The 17,984-nt window shown below is 32.6% G+C and overlaps 2 protein-coding genes across 7 annotated transcripts in view; both read left to right on the top strand.

Annotated features, from left to right (window-relative positions):
• The first annotated feature begins 1,448 nt into the window (after window positions 1–1,448).
• Window positions 1,449–10,771, top strand: Ulp1. Its single transcript, XM_075298332.1, has 8 exons — window positions 1,449–2,052; window positions 3,128–3,631; window positions 6,008–6,357; window positions 7,634–7,821; window positions 7,885–8,866; window positions 8,934–9,077; window positions 9,138–9,333; window positions 9,396–10,771. The coding sequence occupies exons 1-8, from the start codon at window positions 1,927–1,929 to the stop codon at window positions 10,014–10,016; spliced, it is 3,111 nt and encodes a 1,036-aa protein (XP_075154447.1). The 5' UTR covers window positions 1,449–1,926; the 3' UTR covers window positions 10,017–10,771.
• Window positions 10,772–13,459: 2,688 nt separating this feature from the next.
• if (integrin subunit alpha inflated) overlaps window positions 13,460–17,984 on the top strand; it is a 104,954-nt gene continuing 100,429 nt past the window's right edge. For 2 of the 6 annotated variants that reach the window (XM_075298331.1, XM_075298324.1), the window contains exon 1: window positions 14,161–14,304. The gene's annotated coding sequence lies outside the window, so the exon portion shown is untranslated. Of the gene's footprint in view, window positions 13,986–14,160; window positions 14,305–14,360; window positions 14,377–14,558; window positions 14,781–17,984 lie in introns of those variants that run through there. The other 4 variants (XM_075298329.1, XM_075298325.1, XM_075298326.1 and 1 more) reach the window with 4 other exon arrangements.

Genomic DNA, 17,984 nt, shown 5'->3' with positions numbered 1-17,984 from the left:
CCAACGCTAACTGCATGACATTAGATAAATTTGCTCATGACTGCCACCTACTGACACAGTTTCGCTTGAGAGTTTCGTTCTCTTGTTATCTTAATACTCTCTGGTGTGCAAGATCCCTGTCGTACATGTGGTTAACTTTAAATTAATTTAAAGATAGCTATTTCTCAATTAGTACTGGTTGACAGTTGGATTGATTTTATATGGACTCAACTAACTATTTTAACATGGCGATGTCATAGGAAGTAGTCAATTGCCCATCTCTGCATTACTTTTAATCAGTTTAAAGTTAGTTACAAATCTGTCAATTTAAAGTTAACTTTTTAAATGTACTTTAAGCTAGTTAGTAGTTAGTTTTCAGTCAACGAAAAATTAGTTAAAGTAAAGTTGTACCTAAATCACTATTTTTAGCTTTCTACAATAGAAGACGGTTTAAAAATTTATATTTTCATAAAACAAAAATTTATTCACATAAAAATTAAATAAGACACTTTAACATCAAAATATAGAAATACAGTTTTCTGGAATACAGGACCCTTTCTTTTTTAAAAAGCCTACTCAACACCCTTCGCATTCTTTTGTAAGAAATATTCAAAAACCACACACAATAATTTTAAATATATTTTAGTTATTAAAACACTTATGGCCAGTTTCTCATCCTCCGATTAATTTTAACCGGTGGATAGACCTCCGGTTAGTAAAATTTTTTGTTTTATCGACACGATAAATAATAACAAGACATTGAGAAACTGGCCCTTATACTTTTTCAGTAATTCTCTACTTTAAGAAACAATTTTTCAAGCAAGCGATAGCATGCGGTATTGTTTACTAATGAAATTTCTAATGAGTTTAAAGTTGGTTTATACAAGCGAACTTAAAGTTAGTGTTTTTGGTAGTCAGCTACTCAATTGACGACAGGGATATTTATTATTAGGGGAAAATCTCAAGCAATTCTCTCTCGGCTCTCTTTTGCTGGCTTTTTGGTGTAAACGAACGACTTCCAGTACAAATTTGTGATAATTATCAAAAATTATCGTCTTCTCGAACAGAGCTATTGTAGCACTTTTTAAACGGCTTTTTTAGCTGTTTACTGACAGTTTTCGTGAAAACCCATGGCAACACTGTAGTTTGTTTTTGTTATTTCCGCCAATCACGGTTGTACAATAATGTTACCTACCCATAGTTGTATTCCATTATAGATAAGTTTGTGTCCCTAATTTTATGTTGCTTTATAGATTTGCGATCGGATACTAATGAACATTTAATTTTGTATTAAATCTCGCCATTACTAGACATATGAAAATAGATATCAAAACATATTCCTAGGTCATTGTATGCATTTGTCGATTCTTCTCTACTGCACTTTTAATACAACCGTGGGCTTGCTGAATACTAAATTGCAAGCGTGCGGCTTTATTTCTGCAGCAAGCAAGCCCCGCATACGTCTGGCCTATGTTCGTTTCTCTTATACATTGGTAAGAGGGATGCTTTCTATTATGCGGGGTGAACGGGAACAATGAAAAAGCAGAAGAATAAGAAATATAGAAGAACAAGCATAGTGCAAAAAGACAGCACGCTACGGACAACTCCGCAGAAAATTTAATTAAATTGGAATATACCTTATATTTATGCGTCTACCTGTTCGAAAAATAAAGAAAAGTAATTTAGAAATTAGCAGCGTGGCACTGAAATGCAGAGTTTAGCAGACATTTGTGTTTATATCCACTTAACAAAGTAATTGTGTGGCGACGCTCATAAATGAAGGCGGGCATACTGAACTGAGCTGTTGGTACATTGTAGACACGAAAAAAGGTAAAAAAGAAAGTCAGGTGGATCGCTGTGAAAAAGAAGTGGTGGCATAAGGACGACACACATCCAATTGTAGATGGATAAAGGAACTATTGTAGCCGTTCCCATAAGCTCGCATTGATGATGTACATTGAACACACTGGACTGGAAGATAATCTACACCATATTCTTACGAATCGTGTACCGACCTCAAGGTACCAAGATATCGATCAAAAGGAAGCTGAACCGAGCAGCTCTAATTTACGGGTAAACAATAAAACACAATTTTGCCGATTTTTTCATTAGTCCAAGTAGTCCAAGATTTCATTTCGTTTTATTTAATGCTTATTTCTTATCATCTACGATGTAAGGGCTCTCCAACCAAAATGAGCTGTGTTTTTTAGAAAATGGCCAAAAGAAGATTCTCGTCTAGGATTCCATTTAGTGGCCACGTAGATGTATTCTTGTTGTTGTCATGTTCCATTTGCGCAGTAATTTCTGTCCATTGTTTAATACCGCGCAATGAATTTCCACTATAATCTAGATCGATGCATATATGTTTGCTAATATAAATTTGGCAAAGGGAAACTATAAGATCCATTCTCTATTTCCAACAAAATGTTTACCACAACATTGTATGGGCTTTACCAATTTTCGATTTGGAAGCTGACAAAGTTGATTGCAAATACTCCAATAATCGGCTACTGGTTTACATATTACAGTGAAATTCTATTTCCGACGAAAAATATGCAAATTGCATATACTTATGTAACTACATCTCACCCAAGATGGGAATTATAGCTCAAACGATCAAAAGATGTAATACCCATAAATAACCGGAGACCTCAAATACAAAATATGTTTTAATGTATCAAAATTTAAATATATCCAAGCAGATGATGTTTTTAGGGAATAGCTTCTGCGATAATTGATGGTAATACGACAATATTTAACTCATTTGATTTTGAATTCAGATATGCATTTGTGTAACCTTTAAGTCGCCTTTGAATGTCTCAAGTAGCCTACTGCGGCATTTCTACGAAACAAGATTGGCCGAGAATCGACACTGGATAAAACTGATATTTGAGATATATCAAATGCCTGATTGGCAGTAAATCGTATTAATTCATTGTAGTGAGGCAGAATTGCTTAAAAATAGTTCATTTTGAACTATTGCTTGCCATATTTATTTTGATTGGGAATGCCAACCATTAAATTCATTTATCATATAAAAATTATTTTTACACAAAATTATTTTGGATATTAAAAGAAATTAATGGCTTTTTTGATCTTGACAAAATATAAATAACAAGATTAACATTTATAATTCATATTTTTTTAGGGCGGTCGGGCGACGTTACCCAGAAGTCAGCAGCTTAGCACGGAGGGGGTTAACGAGCAGCACCAGAAGAGTAGCAAAGATTGGGTTCGCCGTCCGGAGCCCAAACTTGTTCCAGTCGAAAGTCTAAAATCATTGGATGGGTCTAACCATTTGCCATATGCTATACCAAAAGAAGCTCTAAACGGTGCATTAGAAAGTTTAACTAAGAACAAGGAAGACGAAGAAGAGAAATTTGAACTTTTATATGTTGAAGACGTTGATGATAAGGAACCAGAAGCCGGAACCTCTAATTTTCGAAGTGGACTAGAAGGTGAAAGCCAGCCAGAAGAGAAAAGCGTTGATAGGTCTACGACCCACTTTGTTATTGACATTGACAAAGTCTCGGGGTCAGGAGTAGCTGCAACCGATAACGAAGACGAAGAATACGAGTACGTTGTAACACGTGTGCCCAAGCGAAAATCTATTCGCCAATCACCGCAATACCAAGAAATTAATCAATATCCAGTAAGTATTTTACTAATAATAAGGGGGTTGCTATTTATTTTCGGCTACTGCCGAAAACTGTAAGTCTTCCTTCCACGTTTTCTCTTGAATAGTTTGCACAATTTCTTGGTTGTAATCAATGCGTAAAGATTCTTTATGTATGATATTTAATGTTTTGATTGGTCAAATCTTATTTCAAAACTTAAGTATCGAATCAACACAACTCTACGCTAATAAAGCTCATCTTAAGGGAACAAGGTCAATACTAAGTTAAAATTAAAAGTGGAAAATTAGAATAAAAATACGGATATTCTTTGTAAAGTCTAATGTAAATTGGTGGGTATGACCCAAAGCATAAATAATAATAATAAATTATAAAAATTATGAGCTTAAAAACTAGAAAATAGTAACATAAATAGTATTAATAACTGTTATCCAGAGAATTTAAACTCAAAAACTCTTCATGTTAGAGTCAACGGAAAGCTCTTTAGGAATCTACGATGATATTAAAAAAAACTCCCAACTCCAAAGATACCGGTTATTTTTCAACGTAAAAATAAAAGGTCATAAATAAAACTCTTTTTATGAGTTTTATTTTTTCTTTCAGAAAATAATACTCTTTTTTTTGAGTTTTATTTTCTTCTTCAGAAAATAATACACATTTTTGGGGTTTTATTTTTTTTTTTCTTCAGAAAATAAAACTTCAGGAGTTTTATTTTTTCCGTCTTAAGCTGAGTACTATGTTCAGTTTTCAAGCTGAAAACCAGCTTGTTCAATTCCTTGCATCTTTTCCATCCATTATTTGGTAAGACTTGAGCAAAATGCAAACGTCTTCACAAATATATTTGTACTTTTAATTTAGTGTTTTGGTGAAAAACCCGAACATAGTACTCACCTTTAAATAAAACTCATATTTTTTTTACAGTTTCTGGTTTTATTGAGCCTATCTCACATAAAGTTTGTATTTATTTGTTATATTTTATTTATCTGCAAAGAGAAAAACAAATAAATAGCATTTTTAGAAAAAGAATTACAACTTACTTGATTCTCAAACTGCAAAATCCGAATTATCACTTCTTTAAGATGTGTTTAAGCACACATTAATTGTAATGGCTCCTTCGCTATCCAAATATAAGGCTGCAAGGAGTGTTGGGTTTTTTTAGCAGCACATTTTCACGCCGTTCTAATATTGTCAGCAATTCTGACCTGGTTGTCTTCGTCTGAATGTCAAGCTTCATTTGAAGCCATATTTTGAAGCATTTATGTGGCGACGTATACAGGCTCCAAGAGGGCTAATAAATCTTCCACACTTTCCCATTCTGACTAACTTAGATTAAGCGCGGCATCGAAATTTTTCAAGCAGGATTTGCAACGCATTGGGGCAAATTAAGATGACCAGGCATGTTCAGAAAATATTTTTAACTTATCGTGTAAAAGTGAGTTATTTTCCGAAGAAAAAAATAAAACAAAAAAGAGTATCATTTTCTGAAGAAAAAAATAAAACTCATAAAAAGAGTTTTATTTATGACGGATAAATAAAATTCTCTTTTTAACAATTTCATTCTAGTTTTTTTAGTCATAAAATAACGATTAAAAAATAACTTTTTTGATAGCACTTATAACCGTTACGGTCCCTGTTTATAACAGACTAACAGAATTTGAAACAAACAGATACAAAATAATTAAAACAATTAACAAAAAAATATTATAAAAATTACGAAAAAATATTAAGATTACGAAAAAAATATGTAAAAGATATAAATTTTATTAATTGTTAATTTAAAAATTCAAAAAAAAATTCAAAATAAGAAACAATAAAAAATAAAACGAATATAAAACTACTCCGTGAGTAAGACAGCATTACTAACATAAAAATCTAGTAATGAGACTCAATAAAATAAATAAAAAAATAATTGATATAACATAATACATAACTAAATTACAAAAACATAAATACGTAAACATTAAACAAATAAATTAAGGAATTTAAAACTACTCATAAAACCTTTCCGACAATCTTGGCCTTCTTGTGAGGGCATGTGTCGGGTGCAGTCCTCTGTTTGGTCTGTTCTTGGAACATGTATACCAGTGAATATGTGTTTAGTCGATTGTCACAAAACGAAGCAGAAACTAAATTGGTTTGCTTATAACTGCTCTGGATTGGTCTTACGTTTGTGCATATTTGTTTTTTTGTTTTTTTATGTAAGCAATCGCAAGCATTCTGATGCCTAAAATTTGTAAGATGTGATCCAAGAAATCTTTTGAAGTGCATACTTTCTTAAATATCTTGGACATAAAAATATTTGAAACATAAAACTATAATAATATAAACAAAATTAGGAATTTCTCTGTAACAAAATATTTAATAACATTAATAATACTTTTTCTATTACTTAGTCAACTGCGCCAATACCACCGAAGACTAAAAGGCCGGTGCCAGAAGCAATTCCCCTTGAACTACACCAACGAAAATTGTTAAACGGAAGTTTCTCGTTCGCCGACGTCGGAACCTCCAGCCCAAGGGAAAAAAGTGCGGCAAACGGATTAAAAAATCTTGGAAATTACAATTACTATTCGGATTTAGAGACTGGAAAGGCTATATCCGAAAGAGATTGTGATAAAGAACTTTTTGAAAAAGACGTCCAAATGGGACTCGACATATTGAGTAAAATAAGGCAAATCTTCACTTGGAACTCGTCATCCCATCAATTAGATACCGAAAATCAAGAAGGAAAAAGAAAACGAAGGTTAGTAGTACAGTTTTGGCAAGTTATGTTTTATTATTTTATTTTAGCGGGAAATTGTAATGTGTACTACATTTGTGCTTTCTATTTGTGTGACAGAAATGTTCTTTTTAGCTTTTATTTTACTTGTTCTTTCAAAGCATGAAATTCTAAGCATAAGAAAAAATCTGTTTCATTTTTGGATTTTTGTATGCCTCTGCCATCTCTTATAAAAGGTCGACTTTACGATTCTAAGATTTTTAACATATTTCTGAAATGAATTGCCAATGCTATTCAAAATCTTCCCTAAATTTTTAGCCCGAATTAATATGCATATAGATTAAAAAAAATGTTGTATTTTGGAGTCCATGCAAATTAATGCATACATTCGCTTTCTGCATAATCCAACCTATGCATTCTGTATTCGTCATGCCAAAACGGCTTCGGGGCACTGGGCTTAAACCAAGAATCTTCCGAGATACTACTAGACAAATTAACGGAAATGATTTTGGAGTCTTCAGTTGTAGAAACCAGTATTAATAACTCAGCAAAAAAGGTAGTGAAAATATTCTTTTTGGATCCGGAAGTGGTGCAAAATTGACGCAGAAGCGATGAATTTTACATGGGCTTGTCATATGACGGATGTCCACAATTTCAACAGCCGTTGCACTGAATTTGCATCACTTCTTAGGGTGTGATGCGAATCCAGTGTTTTGGATGTGAATTAAGAAATTTTGTGATATTTTGACAAATAATTTTAAAATTTTTTTAATAATTTTTAATGCATTTAACGCTTGTCTGGAACGTCTGACATCAAATATATTCAAAAATTCACAATTTTTCTAAAAAGGATTTAGCATTTTTTCGACAAAATTTAAATAATTTGCACTATTTTTTAATTCTTAATCGGTTTTTAACCTATTTGAAACAATAAAATTTTGAATTTCCCATTAAAAATATGAAAAAATTGAGTTATAAAAAATTGACTCAAATGAACTTCCTGTGCAGTTAAAATAAAGAACATCTTTGGGAGGACATTTTTTGGAAGTGCTTTTAAAGTTGTGCTGGGAAGTAATTTAAATACTGAAAAATATTTGGTTGTTTCTTCCGTGTCGTTCCTAGATTATTGCATGCATTTGACATAATTCTATATATTTTCCAACGATTTCTAAAATCATTCATGGTGAATAGAGTACAAACATGAGTTCATGTAGAACAAATTTGTCACAAAAAATAAATAAATTATAAATTACAATTTTATTTTGCATACATTAACATTTATTGGCCATTTTTTCTTTAGATCTGAGGACTACACTGGGGAGAGTGCAAGTGATCACTTGATCAAATATCGCAAAGTGGAGAACCGGTTCCCGAAATACGTCTCCCAAACTGAGGATGACGAAATAATGCAGTTTAAACCACCAGCGCCACAGAACACAAACTCATTTCTTCCACATAACATGACATCAACTCGCCGTTCGGGCATAGGTACGACGGCCAGTAGTTCGTTATTTTGTACACCAGTCATACGAGATTACCGATTATTTACAGATAAACCAGTACTGAGAAAGTCCATGTTTTCGGCCCCACATGTTACGAAACAAGTGATAAAGAATACCTCATATGCCGATATCGAATTTTCTGATGACGATGACGTTCAATTGGTCTACCCATCGACGTCGGGTGCTGTACGGCGTACATCGAAAACATTTAACATTCCCATTGTTCGTTCAGACGAACGTGCCACATCATTGAGTCAGAAACCACCGCCCCCACCGTTGATAGAACCACGAACTGGGAGTATTGTATCTTCATCAAATTTCCCCGATGTGGAGCCTGAGCGAAAGCTTACCTACGCCGATGCACTGCGTCAGAGCAATGCTCGTGTATCTGTATCGGGAAGACAAGGAAATGTATTGGGTGTTCGGAATAATAGCGTATCCTCATCTGGTGGGGCTTCCACCTCGGAGTCATCGCATTTAATGAATGGTTTCTCCAGCCTACGCACAAATCCCTGGTCCAGTTTCGCACGGTCATCTGTATTAGCACAAGAGAAACAGTGTGAAGAACGGCAACAATATCAAAAGCTACTTGAGCAAGTGATGCCCCGTCTATATAGTTCCTCTAATGAAAATAAGTTACCAACTGTGACTCAGCGTAGAAGATCAGGACTAATGCTGGCGGCTGCCACATCGTCTGCTCGTAGTTCCCCAGCCAACAACAGAAGGTCTCTTGGGCTCAACCAATCCCTTTTGAAGCGACCACCTCTATCGTCGACCATAAATTTGGACGATGATGATGATGACGACATATTATTTAATGGCATTTCTGAAATAAAGCCCACACCTAGACTGACGAAGATAAAGCCAAACCAACAAGTGGCGACAGTTGTCGTAGACGACGATATATCCGATATTGTGGATTTGGAAAGTGCAGATAAGCATGTATTGTCGCAATGTGCAAAGATCAAACAGGAGGAAAATATATTGAATAGCATCACTACAGAAAAACCAGTAGCTCCCAAAAAAGAGTTGTACGTTTATTTCATTGTTTCCTATTTTCAACATATTTTTACTATATAGCAATTGTCTTTATTTCAGACCGTATGTCGAACCGGTAAACTCTTTCAAAGAACGCATCAGTTCATATCCTCACCTCAAAGAGAACTGGCTGCAGAATCTACAGTCAAAATGGTCTCTTCACAAGAAGAACAGGCTCGTTGAAGTCAATGAGACAGCCAAAGTGTAAGTATGAACTTCCAAATCGTTTCAAGTTTATTACCATAGCGAACACTTCTATTGCAGAGCAGAGAAACTGGCCTCGGAGCGCAGAGCAGCTGAAGCAGAGATACAAGAACGATTGCGCAAATTCCAAATTGTAGATCCCGAGCTCTTAGTGGTAGATGATTTTGCTGATCTGGTACCAGAACCAGAATTTGTGGAATTGACTCCACAACATGTGGATCGCATTAACGCAGCTATTCGTGGTCCTCCCGATCAGGTATGTGAATGACAGACATAACAAGTAGGCCTCTGAGTCAATGTACATTCCTATGTTTGTAGGTGTTGGTGTCCAAATTCAATTTGAATATAACTAGACGTGATATCCACACCTTGTGCGGTCACAACTGGCTCAATGATGAGGTCATTAATTTCTACATGAATCTTCTTACGGAACGTGGAGAAGTCAAAAGCAAATCACACGGCTTGCCTACGGTGTATGCAATGAATACATTTTTCGTTCCCCGTCTAATACAAGCGGGCCATGCTGGCGTCAAGCGCTGGACGCGTAAAGTGGACATCTTTTCCAAAGATATTCTGCCAGTGCCCGTACATGTTGGTGGCGTCCATTGGTGCATGGCCATCATACACATGAAGAATCGCACTATTAAATACTACGATTCGATGGGAACACCGAATCCTACAGTGCTTAAAGCATTGGAGCAATACCTCAAAGACGAGTCTATGGACAAGCGTAAGCAACCATTCGACACAAGTAATTTCCTCATCGAATCTGTCCAAGGTGTTCCACGACAAATGAACGGCAGCGATTGTGGCGTCTTCAGTTGCATGTTTGCCGAATATATCACACGCAACAAGGAGATTACATTCTCCCAACAGAACATGGAATATTTCCGGCAGAAGATGGTTCTTGAAATTGTTAGTGGCGAACTTCTTCAGTAATTGCTTAGGACAGCTCGATCTGCAACTCTTCTAGAAGCATTTGTGCGGAAATTCATAGTCTAGATATTCTTGTACGTCATCAAATTTCCTCTCCCATTTGTAATTTTCTTCATTGGATTCATTTTCTACTTTAAAAGATTTTTTTATTTTATTTTTGATTTATTGTGCAAATAGTTTATGTTGATGATACTATCGAAGTGATAGAATTTTTTTTTGTATCCGCCACCAGCAAAATTCTTTATTTTCTACTTCTTCATAGGTGAAAGATTGTCTCCACAATTTCAGTAAGCTTTATTTCTTTCAGTTTTTGAATCTTCTCAAAGTCCCCCCAAATGTATTTGAGAATAGCAATTAAAATTACAATAATAATAATAATAAAAATACACTTAATTTATTTCTTAACTTTAATATAAACAAACATATACATATTAACATATATTGCTATAAAGATATAAATAAAATTGAACAATGCTAATCATTCGGAATCAGAGGACAAAATGATTTCATCTCCTATTTATGTGGTCTGTCAGTCAGACGATTAATCTTCTTTGCTGACAACAGACAATGATAATTGTATGCCTCATAATGACCACAATTGATATATGAATTTTGATATAGACATACTGAGGAATAGCACTCACACTACTCTACCAATAATTAAATGTATTTGTATCACAAAAAATGTTTACTTTTATTTTGCAATCAGAAAATTGAGTTAAACCAATAAACGAATATTCTTAGGATGCCAATTATCATTCCAAAGTAGTAATCTATTTGAAAGCATTGATAGGGAGGAGGGTAAGAATGTGTAACACTTTATGCCATGTTCGGATTTACGAATTGGCAAAACCAAAGCGATAGACATTGAATTTTATAAGTCAATATTTGTTCAGCATACGAAACCTTGAAGCTAGCAGCTATTGTCCTCGATTGGGTTGTTTGTAATTTTTGGTCTACTAGAGCAAAACCATTTGTAAAATCTTCTAAGACTATTCTTGAAAATATATTTTCGCGGTTACATTTTTTATTAAATAAAATAGACTGAAATGGAATCAAGAGGAAGCTCACTAAAAACAAAAGCAAATCAATATCATTCAAATTGATGATTTGTCTTGGCCATAGAAAAAATTTAATTTTTGTAAAATTTGATTTTTGTAAAATTTGATTTTTGTAAAATTTCATTGGGAAGCTTTAATTCAGCAAACGTATCTGCTTAGAAATTGGTTTTCTTTTAAAATTTCCTCAAAAATAAAGTGATTCTCATTTCGAAACCCGAGCAAAGTGTAGGCCTTTATAGAGAGAAAAACTGGGGAAAATATCCCCTCAGGCTATCAAACATTTTGATTTTCCTACCGAAAATCCGAAATTGTTTTTTTTTTTTGTTAATAATTTCGAGCCACGATTTTTATCATGTAATTCCAAAAAAAAAATAATTTTCGTTTAAAAACGAAGCACAATATGCTGTAAATTTCGTTTTAATACTTGAGTGTCAGTTTAATTTTCTGACCATCTTAGGTTAGGTTGGAAATGGGAATGAAGTCCGAGCATATCTCTTTATAAGTGGGTACTATGTTGTGGTGTGCACGTGAGAGATATTTCACAAGCACTCAGGATCGAACAGTTTTACTCGCGAGCGAACATTTTACTCAGGCACATTCCGGACTGGAGAAATGTAAATCATAAGCGCAACTTTAACGGTTCGCACTCACACACGGTCATGACTGGATATTTTGTTTTAAGAATAACGTTCACGCACGAAATATTTTATCGAATCACGATAAAATTTACGACTATACATTTTACTTGGAATTGAAATAAAATCATGAGGGTGAATAAAAGTTCATGACCTTGATTGAGTGATTAAACTTGCGAGCTTGATTGGACTTATGTATGTGAGTGTCGGTAAAATCATGAGTATGATTGAAATCGTGAGTATAAATAACGTTGTGAGCGTGATTAAAATCGTTAGTGTGATTAAAACCAGTAGTGATTAATATCATGAGCGCGAGTGGCATCAGGAAACCTCTGTGAGAATTTTTTTGTTTCGTGGGTATTATTTTTCAAAAATTTTACCCACGATCTAGAGGTGTGCACGTGACACGAAATTGTAGTGACTCACATAAATTTTCGTGACTTACACTGATGACAAGGGCGTGAGTGTGCGTGAGCGTGATTAACAAACAAATTTCGTGTGTAAGAGTGAGTCACGAAAATTATTTTTTCGTGAGTGTGTGTGAGTAACGAACTCCGGAAAATACCCTCGCGAAAATAATCCCGCCCGCGGACATAAAACGCTTTTTTGTAAATGAATTCAACACGTAGTTAAGAGTTTAGTAACGCTCTCGATTTTAATCATGCTCATGTTTTCAGACACGTCCCTAAGGTAAATTACTCATAAAACTATTCGTGAGTCACGGTGTTTTTCGTGAGTCACGACATTTTCGTGTGGACTACAAATTTTCTTTTCGTGAGTGTGCGTGAGTCCTACCAAACAGTATCGTGCGTGAGTAAGATTTTTCCGTCGTGAGTATGCGTGAGTAAAATATTGCTCACGTGCACACCTCTACCATGAATAAAGTCTTTCAGATTGATAACACTCATGCACACTCACATGACAGTCACAGAATTATTAAGTTCCATTATAGCCGCTAGAATCAAAAATGAAATCTGTAAAAACAGTATGAGATTGTATATTTTTGTCATATATTTTATTGTAAATATTCCATCAATATTTTCGACAATGCGAACATAAAAAATAAGAAAAATAAATGCTTGCGAATTGCATTAATTTCTTGTTCTATTAGTTATGATTTTATGCTATATGCCTTTAATACATAAATACAACGTCATTGTAGGTATATTATTTTCTGTGTATTGACCCAATAAACACAAGCATTGGAGAAATGCTTATATTCAATACGCTTTCAAAAAAATTTTCAAAGAATTACCTTAAAATTCAATTTGAGAAATTGTTGAGAAAATCGCGTTCTCAACAAAAAACAGACATTACCCTCAACAGTAGAATTCAACACGTTAGCAACAATTTCTCAACATATTACCAACAACTTTTCACACTAAATTTAATTTTAATGCTTCAAACCTATTGAAAAATTTGTTGAAGCCAAGCAATTTGCAAGGCCATTTGAATTAATGTTGAATATGGGATTCAAATTCAAAATCAAATTGATATGGCGTTACCTATGAAAAATGTTCATCCTTGTGTTTGTTGGGGAGTTTTAAGAAACCACTAGGCATAACTTGAGCATTTGGCGGGTTGCCTGTGTTGCTTATTGCAATCCAACAGGGATAAAATCAGTGTGGCAACTTCATGTCTGGCAACAAATGGGAAGTGTTCAGAAAATAATTATTCGTAAGAATGGTCGCAACACCAACATGTTTAAATCATTCTCGTTGAAGAAGCCAACGTTAACGGATGTTGGAGCGAATTGTGCGCGCGGTAAATAATTCAAATACGGATACGGAAATGTAAAAGTGAAAAAATAACGGTAGAATTTAAAAAAAAAAAATGTTTAAAATTAAAATCAAACATATCGATAAGAGTTTTATTTTAACATCGTAAATTCAAATGGAATAGTAAATCTAGAAATTGTTGAAAGTTTTTAAATGCAAACAAATTTGCATAAATTCATATGTATCTAAATAAGAGCTATTAAATAATGTTATTGACAAACACATGTTTTGCTTTAATTTCGACATGATTTCATGTTTTGCGAGATGTTTTGTGAAAGAACAACATCAAAAAAACGCCAAGCAAAAAAAGTTAAATTCTGCGAAGTGAGCACGTTCTAAAGAATAACAACGATCTGCCGCATTAGACGCCAACAAATACGGCACGGTGTTGTTTTGGCAAAGACAAGTACCATCATCGTTTGAGGGAGCAGAGGTAAAATAACAATAACAACAAAGCGGACACACACAGAAACGCCAACATTGAATATTAAAGACATCGTGAGTACCTTATGGAAGAGATACACTATCATCTAGTCGTTGTTGTTGTTGTTGCTACTGCTGCTGTGTTGTTTTTCGAAGCAAACTCTGTTGCCGTCTCTGCTGACAGTACGACTATTGCTGTTTTCATAGCAATTCGTATTGAAAAAAAAAAGAGTTCCAAGTTTTTCAAAATCTTCGAGTCGATTCAGTTGGTGTTGAATTCTCGCGGCGGTTGGATCAAAATTTCTAATAATATTAGCCGACTCGTGAAATTTGCAATAGGAGTGTGTATATACATATATTTATATATACACGTCTTAGATATAAATATATAAATGTATGTAGATTTGAAAAAAAAAAAAACAAAACAAAAAAAGTGAGCTAATCTCACCTAATATATTGAGATGATGTATGTACAAGATAGCTTTGAATATCTATTCAAATTAGTGAACAAATAAAATTGAAGGTTAAAACCAACAACAGCAACAACAAAATCGCATAAAAATAGTGTGAAAAAAGAAATAAAACTTATTAATTGAAAAAATATATATAGTGATTAAAATAAAATAATATTAAAAAAAGAAAAAAAAAAACAATTATATACCAAAAATTAAACCAATCAACATGGATAAATATATAAATTTAGTGTAACCCATGCAATATAGCCACACAGAAAGTGAACTAAAAGAAATTAAAATTAATTAAAAAAAAACGCACATACCTACCGCAATAAATAAATAAAGAAGTAAAAGTGTGAAAACAATAAGCTTGAGAGAATGTGATATAAGAAATTGTTGCCAATACAAAAAATATGTACGATAATGAAGAAAAATTTAATACGGAAAAGTATAGCACAATTAGTGACACATATAATTGTTCTTTTGTTATTGTTTCTTTTTTTTTTTGGCAAAATAACAAAAATATCATAAAATACCTAAAGAGTGTTGTCTCATTTGTTTTTCGGCGTTCTTCTTCACCATATTTTTGTGAATCAAGCATCCATATATTTTTTTAATTAAAGTATAGAATCGGTTGATTGTAAATATAGTATGGTTGAGAATACCTTTTACCAATATACCACCAAAGAAATTTGTTACTGGGTACATCAGAAAAATCTTCTAAAACAACAAAAATTCTGCTGAAAACGGGAAAACAGTTCCTATTTGCTGAAATAGTAAACATTGTCTGCTGTTCTTTGCAGAATGCAGTGCAGAGCAAATATAACCAATATATTACCAATATAAATAAAATATTGAAATTAGAGGTGTGCGCGTGACTGAAATTTCACTCACACTCACGCACATTCACGAAGCAAAATGTTTATTCACGCACGCTCACGCACGATACGTGTGGTAGCCAATCCCACTCACGCACATTCACGAAATGAAAACCAGTACTCACGCACGAACTACTTTTAAAGGCTCACGCTCACGCACGATTCACGATAAATTCACGAGTCTCACGACATTTTCCAAACGGAAATGACCAAAGGTAACAAAATTCAAAAATAAAATATAGTTCGAGAGCTAAACTAATTTCAGTTAACATACGAGTGTGAATTAAATCTTGATTTTTTTCATGAGCGTGATTTTGCAGAAATTGTATTCACACACATTCACGAACCTACTTTAAGTCTCACGCACGCTCACGCACGACATATTTGTTTTAGTCCCATTCACGCACATTCACGAGAGTTGCTTTGGATTTTGTTCACGACTCACGTGATTCACGCGTGTCACGAGAATTTCGTGTCACGCGCACACCTCTAATTGAAATGTTGGTTACATGTTGAAGTATAACAATAAAACATCAAACACCGACTGACTTTTGAGCAGATTTTTTTCTATGAGTGTATCAGCATTTTAAAGAAGCAAATAATTTTTAATATTTCAAATAATTTTTAATATTTAATATTTCAATATTTTTGGTGTTGGATATTGTAATTTTCACTTCAACATTAATTGAATCAATTAATTTTTTGTTTATAGCCAAAATATATTTGTGCATAAAAGTAAACTGTTCAAATAGAATATGGACACTTTTGCATATTACACACAGAGAAAACCACATAATTCGAAATGCAAAAAAACAAGGTTATAATAAGTATTTGAATACTTCTCAAACTTTGTAACAAGCACCCATGCACAAAAAAAAATGTGTCATTCAATCACTCAATTGATCCAATTAAGTTTTTAATTGAAATGTTTTCAATCATAAAAAATAAGCTTCAATCGCAGGTTTAATTGGGCATAAAAAAGATGCTTCATTAAAAAATTTCATTTCATGAGCAAATCTCAATTATTTTTTAATTGATTCAATTAAAAATTTAATTGATATTGATTGCAAAACTCTATATTTTTTTAAAATAAAAACGTAACTATTTTCAATTACTTTCTTAGCTGAATTTGTGTTTTTAGAATGATTAAATGCGATTGTTTGAAATGATTTTTTTTATTAAAAATTAAAAAAAAATCCATCACCTTTTTAACTGACTTAGTCTTTCGAGTTTGATTAAAAAGTTAATTGTATCAATTGTTTTTTTAATTAAACATTTAAAAAATTTCAATCATTGAGTTAATAAACTTAATGTTTCTATCTTAGTTAAAAGTTCATTGTATAAATTAAAAGTTCATTGTATAATTGAAGACAAAAAAGCTTCTAAAATAGGCTAATACTTATTTTGAAGATTTTGTTTTCTTGGTTAAAAGTTGTTTTTGAAATTAACACTTAAATGCGCGCTGTATCTTTTAAGATACAACCAGAAAAAGATTAAATGTGATGATGTGATGTGATTTTCGTTGAAATTAGGTAGAATGCATTCCATATATTAGTTAACATTTTCCTATATTTATGTACCACTATACTACAGAATGAAAAAATTTAAATTCATATATGGAATGATTTTATTGAACTTTTTTCATTCATTGGGACAAATATTACATAATTGTGGTAAACCTTTTTACCTCAAACTTAGAACTGCTTACATTCGTTTTTAAATACAATTTTATTTATTTATATAGGCAATTTTTTCTTCAATAAAATACACATTTTATTAATATATTAAATATATTTATTAAGAATCAACAGCATCGACTGACCTTGAAATATTAGTTTATTATTCCACTATTTCCAATTTCCATGTAATGTCATCAACTGTGAAACACATTTTTTTCTTATTCTTGTACCTTTCACTTTTAATAAGTTGCTAACATACAAATATACAAAAAAATTATAAACCAATTTTTTCACAAAAGTTAGTGTCACTGAATGTTACCTGTTAATTGAAGATTCCAAAATGAAAACGAATGAAGGGGTTGTTATTCTGTTTTCTTTCTTTATACACCATCACGAACATAATTTTTTCTCACTAATTTAAAATAACAAATATTTTATATATTTTATTTGTTATTTATTATATTATTTTACTATATTATTTTTTAACAATCCCTCCGTAAAAAAAGGGTGTCTCCTTAAGTTTTAAAAGGATTGAATACTTCTTAGTACGAATGAACTAAAATATTTTTCTATGCCAAGTGTTATTCGCTTTCTATAATAAAGAAAGACAGAATTATCATTTTATAAGAAATTTTACTAAATTTGAGGAAACTTGGTTTAAGTTCATATTTTGTTTAGTTTTACGAATGCTTCGTTATCAGTGAATAAAATTTTCTTGTTCAGTAGTAAATTCTTATACCCAGCGAAGAAAACAGTATTAGTAAAACTTCATGCCTTATTCTAGATAATGAACTATTCCTAACTGCTTTCAGTTTTGGATTTTTTTACTGAATCAAGTAAATTTAATTTTTTTAAACAAAAATTTTACTTAATATAAATAAATTGGCTAAACTAAATTGATGAACATTTTTTCCTTTAGTTCCGAAGGCACTTTTTTCTTGGTGTATTTGAAGATTTTTTAGCTATAACGCAAAGAAACAATATCTCGGTTAATTTAAATATTATTATAATACAAATTATTTACAATTTGTTAACTATCTTTTCATTAAATTTTTTTTTTAT

Source organism: Haematobia irritans, chromosome 3 (assembly GCF_050003625.1).
Source record: "Haematobia irritans isolate KBUSLIRL chromosome 3, ASM5000362v1, whole genome shotgun sequence".
Lineage (NCBI taxonomy): Eukaryota > Metazoa > Arthropoda > Insecta > Diptera > Muscidae > Haematobia > Haematobia irritans.
Note: the sequence above shows the minus strand (reverse complement) of the source record. Positions and strands in the feature narration are given on the sequence as shown.